This window comes from Gobio gobio, assembly GCF_949357685.1.
Source record: "Gobio gobio genome assembly, chromosome: 25".
NCBI classification, from domain to species: Eukaryota; Metazoa; Chordata; class Actinopteri; order Cypriniformes; family Gobionidae; genus Gobio; species Gobio gobio.
The window spans coordinates 25,940,066-25,955,065 of NC_137121.1; the positions used below are offsets into that span (position 1 = coordinate 25,940,066).

The window sequence follows — 15,000 nt, forward strand, 5'->3', positions numbered from 1 at the left end:
AGAATACACATAAGGACTAACCTGGCAGGGTAGTGCAACATATGGCAGTCTCTGGGGTGGTTCCAGCCTGGTCCCAGGGGGGAAAGAACACGCCCAGAGACGACAGAGCGGGCTCTGTCAAGGGAAAGACACGGGGCTAGCCGAGTAGGGCAGCTGGTACCGTGGAAGAATACACATATGGGGTAGCCGTGAGGGGACCGCTACATATGGAACCCAGCCTACACACACGTTTCACAAGCATACGGGTGCAGGCCTGGCGTCAGACGGCCGCAACGTCTGGCACCGCAGGGGTGACGGAGGAGCTCGACAGGGTTAGCCGTTTCCGGGGAACACAACTGGAGAAAAATAGACGCACGTATCCGGCCCAGAGGGCGGGAGTGGCGTTGCAAGCCGACACTTAGAACGGGCACTTAGCGCTACTGGCCACTGGGGGCGAGGATGCGGGAAGATACCGGCTCTACACGGAGGCTATAGAATCTAGCGAACGTGTTAGGTGTCGCCCAGCCCGCAGCTCTACATATATCTGTCAGCGAGGCGCCTTGAGCCAGCGCCCAGGAAGAAGCAACACTCCTTGTTGAGTGTGCTCGCAACCCGAACGGGCAAGGCACGTCTTGGGACTGGTAAGCCAAGACGATAGCATCCACTATCCAGTGGGCTAACCTCTGCTTGGAGACAGCCTTTCCCTTCTGCTGGCCTCCGTAACAGACAAAGAGTTGCTCTGAGGTCCGAAAGCTTTGAGTCCGGTCGTCGTAAGCGCGAAGAGCGCGGACGGGACATAAAGCCTGGGCTGGGTCTGCCTCCTCCGAGGGCAGCGCTTGCAGGTTCACTACCTGGTCCCGGAAGGGAGTGGTAGGAACCTTGGGCACGTATCCAGGCCGGGGTCTCAGGACAACGTGAGAGTTGGCCGGCCCGAATTCTAGGCACGATTCGTTGACCGAAAGTGCATGCAGGTCCCCTACCCTCTTGATGGAGGCCAATGCCGTCAGAAGCACTGTCTTCATTGACAGGATTTTAAGCTCCACAGACTGCAAAGGCTCAAAGGGAGGGCTCTGAAGTGCTCTGAGCACTAGAGCTAAGTCCCAAGAGGGTAACGAGTTTGGACGAGGAGGATTTAGCCTCCTCGCACCTCTGAGGAACCTGACGATTAAGTCGTGCTTTCCTATGTACTTACCTTCGACTGCGTCGTGATACGCCGCTATTGCTGCGACGTACACTTTGAGGGTGGAGGGAGACAGCCTTCGCTCCAGCCCATCTTGCAGGAAAGAAAGCACGACACTAACCGAACACCTTCGGGGGTCTTCCCGGTGGGAAGAGCACCATTCAACGAACAGGTTCCACTTCAAAGCGTAGAGGCGCCTCGTAGAGGGGGCTCTAGCAGAAGAGATGGTGTCCACCACTGCCTGTGGTAGACCACCTAGAACCTCCGCGTCCCGTCCAGGGACCAGACATGGAGTTTCCAGAGGTCTGGACGCGGGTGCCATAGAGTGCCCCGTCCCTGAGAAAGAAGGTCCCTCCTCAGGGGGATCGGCCAAGGAGGGGCTGTCGCGAGGAGAGTTAGTTCTGGGAACCAGGTCCGGTTGGGCCAGTAGGGCGCAACTAACAAGACCTGCTCCTCGTCCTCCCTGACCTTGCACAGGGTCTGTGCAAGAAGGCTCACTGGGGGAAACGCATATTTGCGCAGGTCCCGGGGCCAGCTGTGCGCCAGTGCATCCGTGCCGAGGGTGCCCCCGGTCAGGGAATAGTACCACTGGCAATGGGTCGAGTCCGGAGAGGCAAACAGGTCTACCTGTGCGGCTCCGAAGAGGTCCCATATCAGCTGGACCGCCTGGGGATGGAGTCGCCACTCCCCCGGAGGTGTCGACTGGCGAGAGAGCTCGTCGGCTGTCTGGTTCAGCGCACCTGGGATGTGAATGGCACGAAGCGACCTCAGATGCTTCTGACTCCAAAGGAGGAGGTGGCGGGCGAGTTGGAACATGCAACGGGAGCGTAGACCACCCTGACGGTTGATGTACGCAACGGCCGCAGTGCTGTCCGTATGGACCAGTACATGCTTGCCACGTAGCGGCCCCTTGAGGCGGCGCAGTGCCAAGTGTACCGCTAACAACTCGAGGCAATTGATATGCCAATGCAATTGAGGTCCCGTCCACAGACCTGAAACTGCATGCCCGTTGTACGTGGCCCCCCAGCCCGTGGAGGAGGCATCCGTGAAGAGCACAGCATGCCTGGACACTTGTTCTAAGGGCACTCCGGCCCGGAGAAACGAAGCGTCGGACCATGGGCTGAAAGTTTGGCGGCAGTAAGGAGTCACTGGGACCCGGTACTGGCCGCTCTGCCACGCCCACCTCGGGACTCGGCCATGGAGCCAGTGTTGAAGCGGTCTCATATGAAGCAATCCGAGCGGCGTTACCGCGACTGCAGATGCCATATGCCCCAGGAGCCTCTGAAAAGATTTCAGTGGGACCGCCGTCCTGTTCTTGAACGAATTCAAGCAGTTCAACACCGACCGGACCCGCTCTTCCGTGAGGCACGCAGTCTGGCTGACCGAATCCAGCTCCATACCGAGATAAGAGATCCTCTGCGTGGGACAGAGTTTGCTCTTCTCTCGGTTGACCCGAAGGCCCAACAGGCTGAGGTGACTGAGCACCATGTCCCTGTGTTCGCACAACTGCTCCCGAGACTGGGCGAGTATGAGCCAGTCGTCGAGATAGTTGAGGATACGAACGCCGCGTTCTCTGAGCGGAACAATGGCTGCCTCTGCGACTTTCGTGAAGACGCGAGGCGACAGGGACAGCCCGAAGGGCAGGACTTTGTACTGATATGCCTTCCCCTCGAACGCAAAACGTAGGAACGTCTGTGTCGAGGAAGGATAGAGACATGAAAGTACGCATCCTTCAGGTCGATCGCTGCGAACCAATCTTGGGGACGGATGCATTCGAAGATGCGTTTCTGCGTTAGCATCCGGAACGGGAGCTTGTGCAGGGCCCGATTCAGGATACGCAGGTCCAAGATTGGCCGTAACCCACCCCCTTTCTTGGGTACAATGAAGTAGGGGCTATAGAACCCCGCCTTCATATCGGCTGGAGGAACCGGCTCGACCGCGTCCTTCGCCAGTAGGACATCGATCTCTGACCGCAAGACCTGAGCATCGCTGCTTCGCACGGAGGTGAAGAGGATGCCCTTGTACTTGTGAGGCCGGTGAGCGAACTGAATCGCGTAGCCGAGTCTGTTGGTACGGATGAGCCAGCGAGACGGCCTGGGGGCGAAGCCCAGAGACTGCACAAGCGGGACCAACGGCACCACAGACGTACCCGGGGTGGGGCAGCGAGGCGGAATAGACAGACCCGACTCGGGAGGCCCGGAGGCGGCCCTGAGTGTTGTCTGAGTATTCCAGGGTGGGGCAGAGTGTGGGTGAGAAGGCCCGGGGGCGTTCTCGGTGCCCACACTGCTGCCCCCTGGCGAAGGGAGGGGAGGAAAGAAGTGACAAGGCCCGGGGGCGTCGCACACTGCCAACCTGGCCCTCTTGGGGCCCAGGGAGAGAGGAAACTGCTCTGAAAATGTGGGTACCGCTGGACTCCGGAGAGCCAGCGGCAGAGTATTGACACCAGTCAGGGCCCCCGGTCCTCCTCCGGGGGGTTGAGGGAGGGGTGCGGACACCAACTCCCTCGGAGCAGCTCCTGTTCTCCCTGGGCTGCCCATCTCAGGGCCGCTTGCCCTTACGCTTGCTTGTAGACTAGCAAGCCCTGAGTGGGTTGGGCGCCTCCCTTACGTCCGACACCCTGCCTCCCAGATGGAGGCTGCTGCCTGGGTTTCGCAGGGGCAGAGGCGGACGCAGGGGGGGGCGCCCTCGGCGACAAGCAGGCAGAGGTGCTGCGAATTAGGATTTTTTTTTTTTTTTTAAACCACCTCTGTCTGCTTCTAGGCCATCGAGAACTGCTGGGCAAAGTACTCGACGGCGTCGCCGAAGAGGCCAGCCTGACAGACGGGCGTTAAGGAACCGAACTTAGTCGGACTCACGCATATCTGCCAGGTTTAGCCCCAGGTTCCTGGACCACTAGTGTGGACATCGCCTGACCCAGGGAGCGTGCAGTGACTTCCGTCGCCCAGAGAGCGAGGTCCACCACCGCACGCAGTTCCTGCATAACCCCTGGGTCGGGACTACCCTCGTACATGCAGGACAGAGGGTAGTGAGAGAGGGAAAAATTTATACAGATTTTGGCCCTTTTGGTGTTCCATATTTTGACACCAAATAGTTCCATACTGCTCATTTTTCCAATGCCCATCCGGGAAAAAAGGCACGGGGGTAGGCAAGGCGATTTAAGCGTTGCACTACGCCTCAGCCACCCGGGAAAGCATGGCTGCCAACTCTGAATCTGATTCAGCAAAAGCACACACCATTATAGTGGGAAACTCAGCATCATCATTTCCAGTGCATAACAGCCCTCTCTCCGATGCAGCAATTGACATCTATCCTCTGCCAGAGCCACAAATGAAACATTAGGTCTCCTTGTTTTAAAAGGACCAGCAATCCCATCTGTAAGCTACCAGCAGGCATGTGAAACAGTGAACGTGGCCGTCAAACTCGACGGCACACGGTGCGCTGAACGCTCAAGCCCTATGAAAAGGCAAGACGAACACCGCACCGACGTGGTCATGTTCTCATGAGAGAACATGAACCACCCACGAACAAAGTCTCGGCATGCTCATGATGCGATAGAGGAGTGGGGGCCCGAAGAGATGTACCCGGCGGGGATGCCCCACTGTAATCCTCAGGTCCACCAAAGCTTATTAACTAAAGTAGTCCTTTTCTGATGCACCAGAAAAGAAACTAGATCAGGGAATAAGGAAAGGGACTCAACCCCATTTGAGGTTTCATAGTCTGGACCGCGCATCTAGAGAGTGCCGAGTGACGCGCTGGGTTGCCGTGGCAACCCCCGCTGTCAGCCGGCGCTCGACGGCACACGGCGCGCTGAACGCTCGAGCCCTTACGAGAAAGGTGAGACGAACAACGCGCCGACGTGAGGAGAGCATGGATCACCCACGAACGCAATCACACATGTTTATATGTGAGAGAGATCGTGGCCGTCAAATGAGGACAGGAAACAACCGCATCCAGAAACACACGGTTTGAATGACATCTTGAAAAAGACGCAGGGTCAAACCGTGTTGCTCTTTTAGAAAAGGAAAACCGCTCTTTCAGTGCTGAAGCACTCAGGGAGATGACCGCGGCTCACGCAGTTCAGATAGTGCAAGCCTGCGTGAGCACTCAGAAATGGAAACGCCCAGCCAACCAACAAAACCAGCTCTTTATCTCCTCTGAAGCGGCCACCCGCTGAAAAGCGCCGTCACACCCGCACTGGAACAGCAATCCTTCTCACGAGACTCGAATAACACTCTTCGTAGACACAGCAATGACGCTGTTCGGCTCCGAAAAAAAAGGCAATGATCAAGCATTCCACTTCCTTATTTATACCCGCGCTGCGGGGCGGTGCGTGGAATGCGTGGATCGCATGCCAATCTCCATTGGCTCGTTTTTAATACACTCGAAGTAGATTGGTCTCTGAGATCAGATCCCAATTCGTCGGTCAGTTCCGACGTACGTCGAACGTGACCGACTGAAAGGGAAATATATATATATATATATATATATATATATATATATATATATATATATATATATATATATATATATATATATATATATATATATATATATATATATATATATATATATATATATATATATATATATATATATATACACAATACACACACATATATATTGTATATATATTGTAAAAAAATCCTTTATAAACAAACTTTTATGTTAGATGTAAATAATCGTAATTAATCGACACACACTCACACACAAAGAACCACATCATAAGAGTCACTTGCTCAGTAATCAAACAACTCTGGGAGCGTTGTACTCACTGATAGATCAGTGGTTGCAGTTGCACTGTATGTTTTTGATTCACTTAAAAGGGCCGATTCATAAGAGTCTTTCGTTTGTGATTTGGTCACGATGGTGGCTATAGTTTATTTTGATTCAATAAAATGATCCGACTCAAAACAGTCATTCGTTCGTGATTGGGACTTCACTGGTTGCAATGTAGCTACATTTACATTGATTCATTTAGCAGACGCTTTTGTAAAGCAACTTACAATTGAGGAGTACAACATATTATTTTGGCACTATATTTGTGCGTGCAATTTTCCTTTGAGGTCTCCTGGCATTATCAAGGTCCTTTTACTGCTAACACATCCACAACGTGCATTTCTTTTGACGTGGTGCTGTAATTTGTACTCTTTGCGTCTTAAACTATTAACTTTTTCCCCGCCATTGAAGGAATTTTCCATCTTTCCACTGTTATACGGTAGGGGGTGCTATTACGCATCTTCTGAAAGAGTACAGAATCTCCAGTCCAGGAAAAAACCAAGCAGAAACAAGTGATAAAAGCATTGCTTATGCACATTGTAGTCTTTGAAAAAGATTTTCTCAGCTTTTTGTTCAAAATGTTAATGAAACTTACCCACATTCAAGTGTTGATAAAAAAAGAATGCAAGCCAGAATAATAAAAGTTATTAATTTTTGTTTAAAAGCAGAATCTCTGTTCTTTCTTTTGATTCATACAACAATATATTCTGGGGGCCATTGAATTTTTGTGAAAATGATCAAAAACAGCAGTGGCTGGTTCTTTTTTTAAATACTGGCGGGGAAAGGGTTAAAAAGCAAATCTTTATTTCAGTAAGTCTGCCTATTCTTAAAAACACCTCAAATAAACACAGTTAATGCAAACGAATGTCGTCCATTAACTGGGTTAGCAAAGAGCGCTACTTCATAATCCAAAACTGTAAATGTAGGTCTAACCGAAAATCACAATATCACAGTTGGAACATACAAGGTGCAATTAGCATATGGAGGGTGTAAGAACTATGAGCCACACACATATGAATCAGTCAATTATAGAGCTCCGTCTGTATAACAGACCAGTTTTTGTCATATAATAATGACTGTATGCAAATACAAACATGTAAATATTATTCCTCCAGTTTTTGTAATGCAGAAAGCATCACATCTGTAGGTGTAAAATCAACAAAAGACAGGGCTTCTTTAATGTGGAATATACACCATCTGCTGCCGATCATCCTGCAAAAACCTAATGCTGGCAGATCCGTCCTGCCCGAACAGCTTTGACTTGACAAGACAGACACATAAAGCTCGAATTTGATCTCCGCTCAGCTATATGAAAGGAAATGTGAATTTAGAGAGGATGTTCACACTATGGACCCTGACGTGTACTCTATGACATGTCTGATTGAGCAGTAGCAGGGCCGAGGTGAGTTATTGCACATCAGGGCCCAATTTATCCTGACAAATTTAATCATTGCGGGAACGCTCGCCTGCTGCGTGCAAGGCAACATGATGAATCAATTATTCCAAAAACAAGGCCAAGCAGCCGTCTGTGCATATAGACATGAATCACCCAGGAGAAATCAAACATGGATCAATATAAATCTTGGCTTCAGTCAGAGATTTGACACAGATGATCTAACATCATTTTGCACTGCTTTCTGTTTTGAAATGCATTAAAAGAGATGAAATTAGTTTGTTCTTTTAAAAATGGTATTAGTCTGAACATTATCGGGTACTGGAAGGTCAATCTGTTCATAGTCTGCAACAAATGCAATATAAACTGCAGTGAACTAATAACTGATTAAATATATATAAAACACCAGTTTTATTTTTAAACAAACTAACTATTATTTATATTCATGATTTCCATCATTATAAATTAAATTAATAAAAATAAATTACATAAATTAAATAATTAAAAAGACATGTAAAACACTGCAAAAAAAGAAAAAAAGAAAACAGAATTAATCATATGTCCAAAATTATTTGTACTGATAAATAATTATTACTAATTACTAATTATATATATATTATATTATTATATATTATATATATTATATTATATATATAAAAATATTATAAAAATAAAAATTATGTTTTTTTATTAATTGTGAAATATTTTTTTTAAAATTGTAATGTTTTTTTATAAAAATATATATTTTAATAAAAAAAATGTGTGTTTCTCAAATATGTTTGTTTACATAAAACAACGTAATATATATATATATATATATATATATATATATATATATATATATATATATATATATATATATATATATATATATATATATATATATATATATATATATATATATATATATATATATATATATATATATATATTTTATACAACAGTTCTATAGACAGAAGTTAATATTGAATAAACATTTCAGGGCACAATATGGTCAGCAGTTTTATTTTTGCACAACCACCTACTATTTATACTAATAATTAAATTTAATAATTATAAAAAGATATTTATAATAATGATAAATTAAATAATAATAATACATAAAATAAAATAATTAATAAAAAGGAAATGTAATATATATATATATATATATATATATATATATATATATATATATATATATATATATATTACATTTCCTTTTTATTAATTATTTTATTTTATGTATTATTATTATTTAATTTATCATTATTATAAATATCTTTTTATAATTATTAAATTTAATTATTAGTATAAATAGTAGGTGGTTGTGCAAAAATAAAACTGCTGACCATATTGTGCCCTGAAATGTTTATTCAATATTAACTTCTGTCTATAGAACTGTTGTATAAAAGGATTATCACTTAAAGCATGAGATAACTATCTTTTTTTTTTAATTACAAAAAACTTTTTTGCAAACTATTTGAAATCACCTCAATGGATATTTTTTTCTTTCTTTTTTTAAAAGGTAGACTCAGAAAAGGAAAGTGGCCTGGAATGTACAGTTTCCATACACTCAAATTGACTGAAGAGCACAGCTTTAAAAAATACTAACCACATCCTCAGTTTTAAATTAATAAGTCTAAAAGCTCTGAGTTTGAGAGCAGACTCTGGAACAGGTTGCTCTCAAGCGAATGCTATGATATGTAATCAAATTGTTGTTATGAACTGGAGTAATAAAGAAATAAAACCACAGACCTTCTTCGGCATCTCGGATCCTCTGTGCGGAGAGATTGTCCTGGCCTGTGGTTTGCAGCAGGAGTCCGCAGAAGGCCTTCATCACGGGGTGAGACTGACTGACCTCAATCTTCAGGTAATGAGCGTAGCAGCGGTATCCTGCAGAGAGACATCCAACATCTGAGAGGTTTCTATTATCTGAGGCAGCAATTGACTTTCGGTGTGGCACTTTTATCAGAAATATCAGTATATGTAGAGGTATCGTTACATTTGATATTTGCATAACTACAAATCCGGCTTAAATAGGGTGACCACCTGGTTATTGCTCTGTTGCAGGACAGTAGATGTGATTTTGTGGGACAATGTGGGACACGTGAGTGAGAGATACATTTACTATTATACTATGTATTGATTTACATTAGTTGGAAAGCCGATTTGCCTTCACGTTGGATGATAACGTTTTAAATTGTCAATAAGCTGTGTTAACTGGGACTGGCACTCAATTTGACCATATTTTACGCATACGGGACCTATTCAGTCTACTAAATATAATAAATTGAACAACAGGCTAGTAGGGCTGGGTATTGACACAAATTTCACAATTCGATTCGATTCCGATTCGATTTGAATCAATATCAATTATTTTGGATATATATCAGGTACAATACATGGCAAATTTACTGAAGGAAAACACATCTCTTAACTAATGCTGTAAACTATGGGAATTAACTGATTTGTATACAAACACTTAAATTACACTCAATTATGTTTTTTTTAAATAATAATAAAGTTGAAATATAAACATTTAAATGGTGGCCGTCATAAAAACTTGCCAGATTTATTCAAACATGCATTAAATGTTGAAGAACATTCAAAATTATAATGCATATGTAATATGGTGCATATATTTAACAAAATGCTCTTCTCTAGGGTTAACTTTTCTAGCTGACTAACGAGTTTATGGACACTGGATATGGCTTTTCTGAGTTAATGTGACGTTGCATGACATTGTTTACAAGCTTATTGACGTCTTTCCGCCGTTGAAACATTCCATTCCATGTGACATGATACGGATTTCAGTAAGTTGTACTCTCTCTTTTAACATTCATCAACTGAAAACAGGATGTATAATCGATTCTTGGGATTTAAATCCAGATGCATTTAGTAGATAAGTACAAATTCAACTAAATTAGAAGAGCATTTTTTTGCTCTCTCAGTCACATACCTGAAGCTCATTCCTTATGCATGGTCTAATGATTATGCAGGTCATTATGCGGGCTATTATGTTTCTTTGTCCTCTCATGTGTGATTCCAGCATTATTCATTAGATATCACGCCTCCTCGCATACGGGCTTTGTGAAGAAAAACAAATTTTTCTTACAAATTTTAAATCAGTGTATTGTTTTATGTGAATGAGTAGGCTCAATGATTCTCACATCAGTTTGAAGCAAAAACTCTAGGCAACAACACCCATTAGTCAAAAGTCTTGTGGACACATATCTATTTTGTGTTTTGAGGCCTTAATTTTAAAACAAATGTTTTTGTTTTTTCAAAAACCACGCATAAACATTTTTCTCTCAAAAATACAAGCATGTACATACATGTTGCTCACATATTATGGTAGCCTAGTTTGTGCTGAATACAAAAACAAAAATATCAGAGCATGTCAAAACTTCTAAAGGGTCCCAAAAGAGCTCAGACTCCTAGGGGTTAAAAATCGATATCGATTCGTAAAAATGAGAATCGATTAAAATCGAGAAATCAATATTTTTTACCCAGCCCTACAGGCTAGTATATAGGTAAAAATCACATTTTATACTAAAATAAATTTCCTTAAGTAGTGACTAGTTTATTTCCCTTTATTAGACTATGCATTTTTACTGGATTTAGTGCATCTTAAGCTTGTATTTAATGAGTTTTGATGAGGTCCACACATGGTCCCTTTGCTTCGTCCATGCAGTCGTCATCAGCGGATAAAATCCCTCTCTACAAATGTGTTGGTTGGTTATATTCCCCGCAGTAATTTGGATTTTTAAATGTCAATCGCATTTTTTAATTTAAGATTATATTTCTTATTGTGGTATTGTAATTTCAAGGAAGATATAAAATAATACAGACATAATTGAAATGCGGGACACAGATTAGTGATTACATCTTGTGGGACGTGGGACAAAGCTCCCAAATTCGGGACTGTCCCACATTTTGGTCACATTTTAGGCTTAAATTTGATTGGAAGTCTTGTGTCTTGTATATAAATATACATACATATACATATATAAATGTATATATAAATTAAATATTTATATATAAATGAAAACTGAATGTAAGGTATGATATATACATTTTACATTTTATGCAATTAAATTTTTTTTCTAATAATTCTATAAAATATATAAAAAGAAAAATATAATTATGCCTTTGTGTCTTCTATCATGTAGTTACTATCATTCTATAAAAGCAATCCATTAGAGGGTAATATTGCTGTGAGCAATGCTATGAGTGTATCTCTGAATCCAGCTGTACCTGGGTCAAACGCCTCCACGCTGCGGTTCAGGAGGCTGATGTCCAAGCGTCCTAAGTGGACTATGTTGAACAGGGCAGTGATGACTATCCTCCAAATGCCCACAATCACACCAACCATGACATTTACCAGGAAACACATGTAGCTGAGAAGGAACAGACTCCCTCTGCAGAGAAAAACCACATATAATTTATCGAATAAAAAAAATAATACACATACATATATCGGGACACCCCTCCAAATCATGGAGTGCAGGTGCTCCAATCCCTTCCATGGCCACAGGTGTATAAAATCAAGCTCCTAGGCATGCAGACGCTTCTACCAACATTTGTGAAAGAATGGCTCGCTCTCAGGAGCTCAGTGAATTCAAGCGTGGTACTGTGATAGGTTGCCACCTGTGCAATAAGTCCATTCGTGAAATTTCCTCACTACTAAATATTCCGCGGTCAACTGTTAGTGGTATTATAACAAAGTGGAAGCAATAGCAACTCAGCCACAAAGTGATAGGCCACTTAAAATCACAGAGCGGGGTCAGCGCATGCCACTCTCGCCAACTTTCTGTGAGTCAATAGCTACAGACTTCCAAACTTCATGTGGCCTTCAGATTAGCTCAAGAACAGTGCGCAGAGAGCTTCATGGAATGGGTTTCCAAGCCTTACATCACCAAGTGCAATGCAAAGCGTCAGATGCAGTGGTGTAAAGCACGCCGCCACTGGACTCTAGAGCAGTGGAGACGTGTTCTCTGGAGTGACAAAATCACGCTTCTCGGTCTGGCAATCCGATGGATGAGTCTGGGTTTGGCGGTTGTCAGGAGAACGGTACTTGCCTGACTGCATTGTGCCAAGTGTAAAGTTTGGTGGAGGGGGGTTATGGTGTGGGGTTGTTTTTCAGGGGTTGGGCTTGGCCCCTTAGTTCCAGTGAAAGTAACTCTTAATGCTTCAGCATTCCAAGACATTTTGGACAATTTCATGCCCCCAACTTTGTAGGAACAGTTTGGGGATGGCCCCTTCCTGTTTTAACATGACTGCGCACCAGTGCACCAGTTTGGTGGGGAGGATTTTGACTGGCCTGCAGCTCAAGCCGATAGAACACCTTTGGGATGAATTAAAGGCAGAGACTGCGAGCCAGGCATTATATATATATATACTGTTTGAATGCTATTATTTAAATGTTATTAGTAACAACAATGTTGCAAAAATAAAACCGTGTTTAACATTTTGTATCTGAAATGTCCTTCTCAATATAAGTTTCATAATCAATGATGTACAAAAAGGTAGATGCTTTTTTTATTGTTGGCCAATCGGTCATGGCCTGCCAGATGGTGTATATAGACGGTGTACTAACATTAAAAGCAACAACCAGTAAGAGCCAGATGTTTTGGCTGCGTCGTAATATGAATTCGCACCTGTTGTTCAGATCTCTTGTCCCTGCATCCTTCTTGATGAACAAAAACCTGGAAGTCACGTGCTGGATCAGCGCAGCCAGGAACAGCATCAACCAGAAAGGCCTTTAGCAAAGAGAATATATGTTAGTGAGAAACGTCTTAAGAGGCACTTATCTAATTGCTCTGCTTTATGGCTTATGATGAGAGATGACTGATAGGAAGGCTTTAGTAGAGATTCGTGGCTAACAGGGTCACGACCCTAAAGTCACAAGGAGGACAGAGGGGATGTTGGTTTCCTCAAGGCCACATGCGATGAGGTCACCGTCATCATCTAAAGTGAGAAGAGTGAAGGCCACTCACCACATGCGACCGATGATATGGAACAGCATGAGATTAGTTCCATAGAGAACGGGGATGATGATCAGGAAGACACCGAACAGAAGGCAGATGAAGAACACCAGAGTCTGGATCACCATGCCTGGACACAAAGATGCACAGACACACATCAGACAGGATATTAGTTCAGACGGAACAGCCCCTAAAGGAACATGTTGGTGGATAAAAATATAAGATGGGAGGAAAACGTCTCAGTTACGTATGTAAGCCTGAAGGAGACAATGGAGACGTTTCGACATAACGTCAAACGTGACCGACTGAAAGGCAGCATCTTTCAATGCTTTTGCATTCTCTCATAATTGATTAGCGTTTCCCCAAAAACCTTGTTCTTTCACAAAACATTTGAGTTCTTTGCGAACGCAAACTTTCTCAGGGGAACCCAAAAGCACTGAAATATATATTTTTCCTCCCATCTCATATTTTTTTCCATCACCATGTCCCTTTAGGGGCTCCGTAAGTAAGCCATGCATGCAGAATGGAGTACCTTTAATAAAAAATAAATCAATAAAAATATAAAAAGAATGATTTAAAATAATACATAAATTAAAATACAGCATACACATAAAAATAAAAAATACAAAAAACAATCAATTAATAAAAAAATAAAATAAATAAAAAAAAAATGTTGTATGCACACATGCATTGTTTGACAATGCAAGTTTTGTTTGCTCCAGTACACAATTGTAGGCTCCATTTAGCAGGTAAAAATGTTTTAGTATTTTATAATAATAAAGTAAATAAAGGTTTTATTGTCAATCTTAACGAAAAGATGTTTCATATTGTCTTTCAAATATATTTAATCTCACACTTTTACACAACAATGCAAAATGTATACTTTGTTATATAGTGAGGGACTTCATGGCAAGCCGTTTTGACTTTTATTCATTCACAGGATATGAATTCTTGATATCAGTAATTGTATTTTCACTAGTGGCAATTGAATTGTTGAAATCAAAAAGGACAATTTTTACTAGTAGCAATTCAATTGTTGATATTAAGAATTTAATTTGAATGGCAGCCTATGGTGACATTTCACAAGTGAAAATGCAATTACTAGTTTTTACTAGTTGAAATTGAATTGTTGATATCAAGAATGAGCATTTTAACTAGTGAAAATTGAATTGTTAATATCAAGAATTCAAATCCTGTGAATGAATAAAAGTCAAAAGGGCTTGCCATAGGAAGTTTCTCAAACAGACGTGTCTCATATGCATTACAGAGGAGAAATGTGGTCTCACCGAGACAAACGAAGGCAGCTTGATAGCTGGTGTAGCCCATCCAGCAGACCAGCGCGGGCCGAGACGGTCTGATACTCCTGTGGCAGTTATACACATTAAAGATGTCTCCTCTGTACAGTCCCTTCAGGTTCGACCTGGGTCAACACAGAGACACCATATTCAGAGCTTTAATAGACACGCAGCATCTGTGGAAAGGCATGTAATGGGGACGTCTCTTTATCAAGAAGGAACTGAGATGGAATTGCATGTCCCGGAGTCAAACTGACATTAATGACATTTAAAAACTCAATTTGAAAAGTCATTATTTTTAATCTGTTATTCCGGACTGTAATTACCTCTTTCTTATTAGCCTAGTAAATTATTTTTTCCCCCGTTTCACCTCCAGCTAGCTCTTATTCATAATAGAAGCAGTCAGTT

General features: G+C 42.8%; 1 protein-coding gene across 3 annotated transcripts in view; it reads right to left on the bottom strand.

Annotated features, from left to right (window-relative positions):
* The window catches only part of stra6 (signaling receptor and transporter of retinol STRA6), a 46,635-nt gene that overhangs the window by 5,509 nt on the left and 26,126 nt on the right, over positions 1-15,000 (bottom strand). For all 3 annotated transcript variants that reach the window (XM_079810249.1, XM_079810248.1, XM_079810247.1), the window contains 5 exons: positions 14,584-14,717; positions 13,310-13,427; positions 12,971-13,072; positions 11,568-11,731; positions 9,066-9,203 (listed from right to left, as the gene is read on the bottom strand). In XM_079810249.1, coding sequence (XP_079666375.1) covers positions 9,066-9,203; positions 11,568-11,731; positions 12,971-13,072; positions 13,310-13,427; positions 14,584-14,717 — 656 coding nt within the window. The remainder of the gene's footprint in view (positions 1-9,065; positions 9,204-11,567; positions 11,732-12,970; positions 13,073-13,309; positions 13,428-14,583; positions 14,718-15,000) is intronic.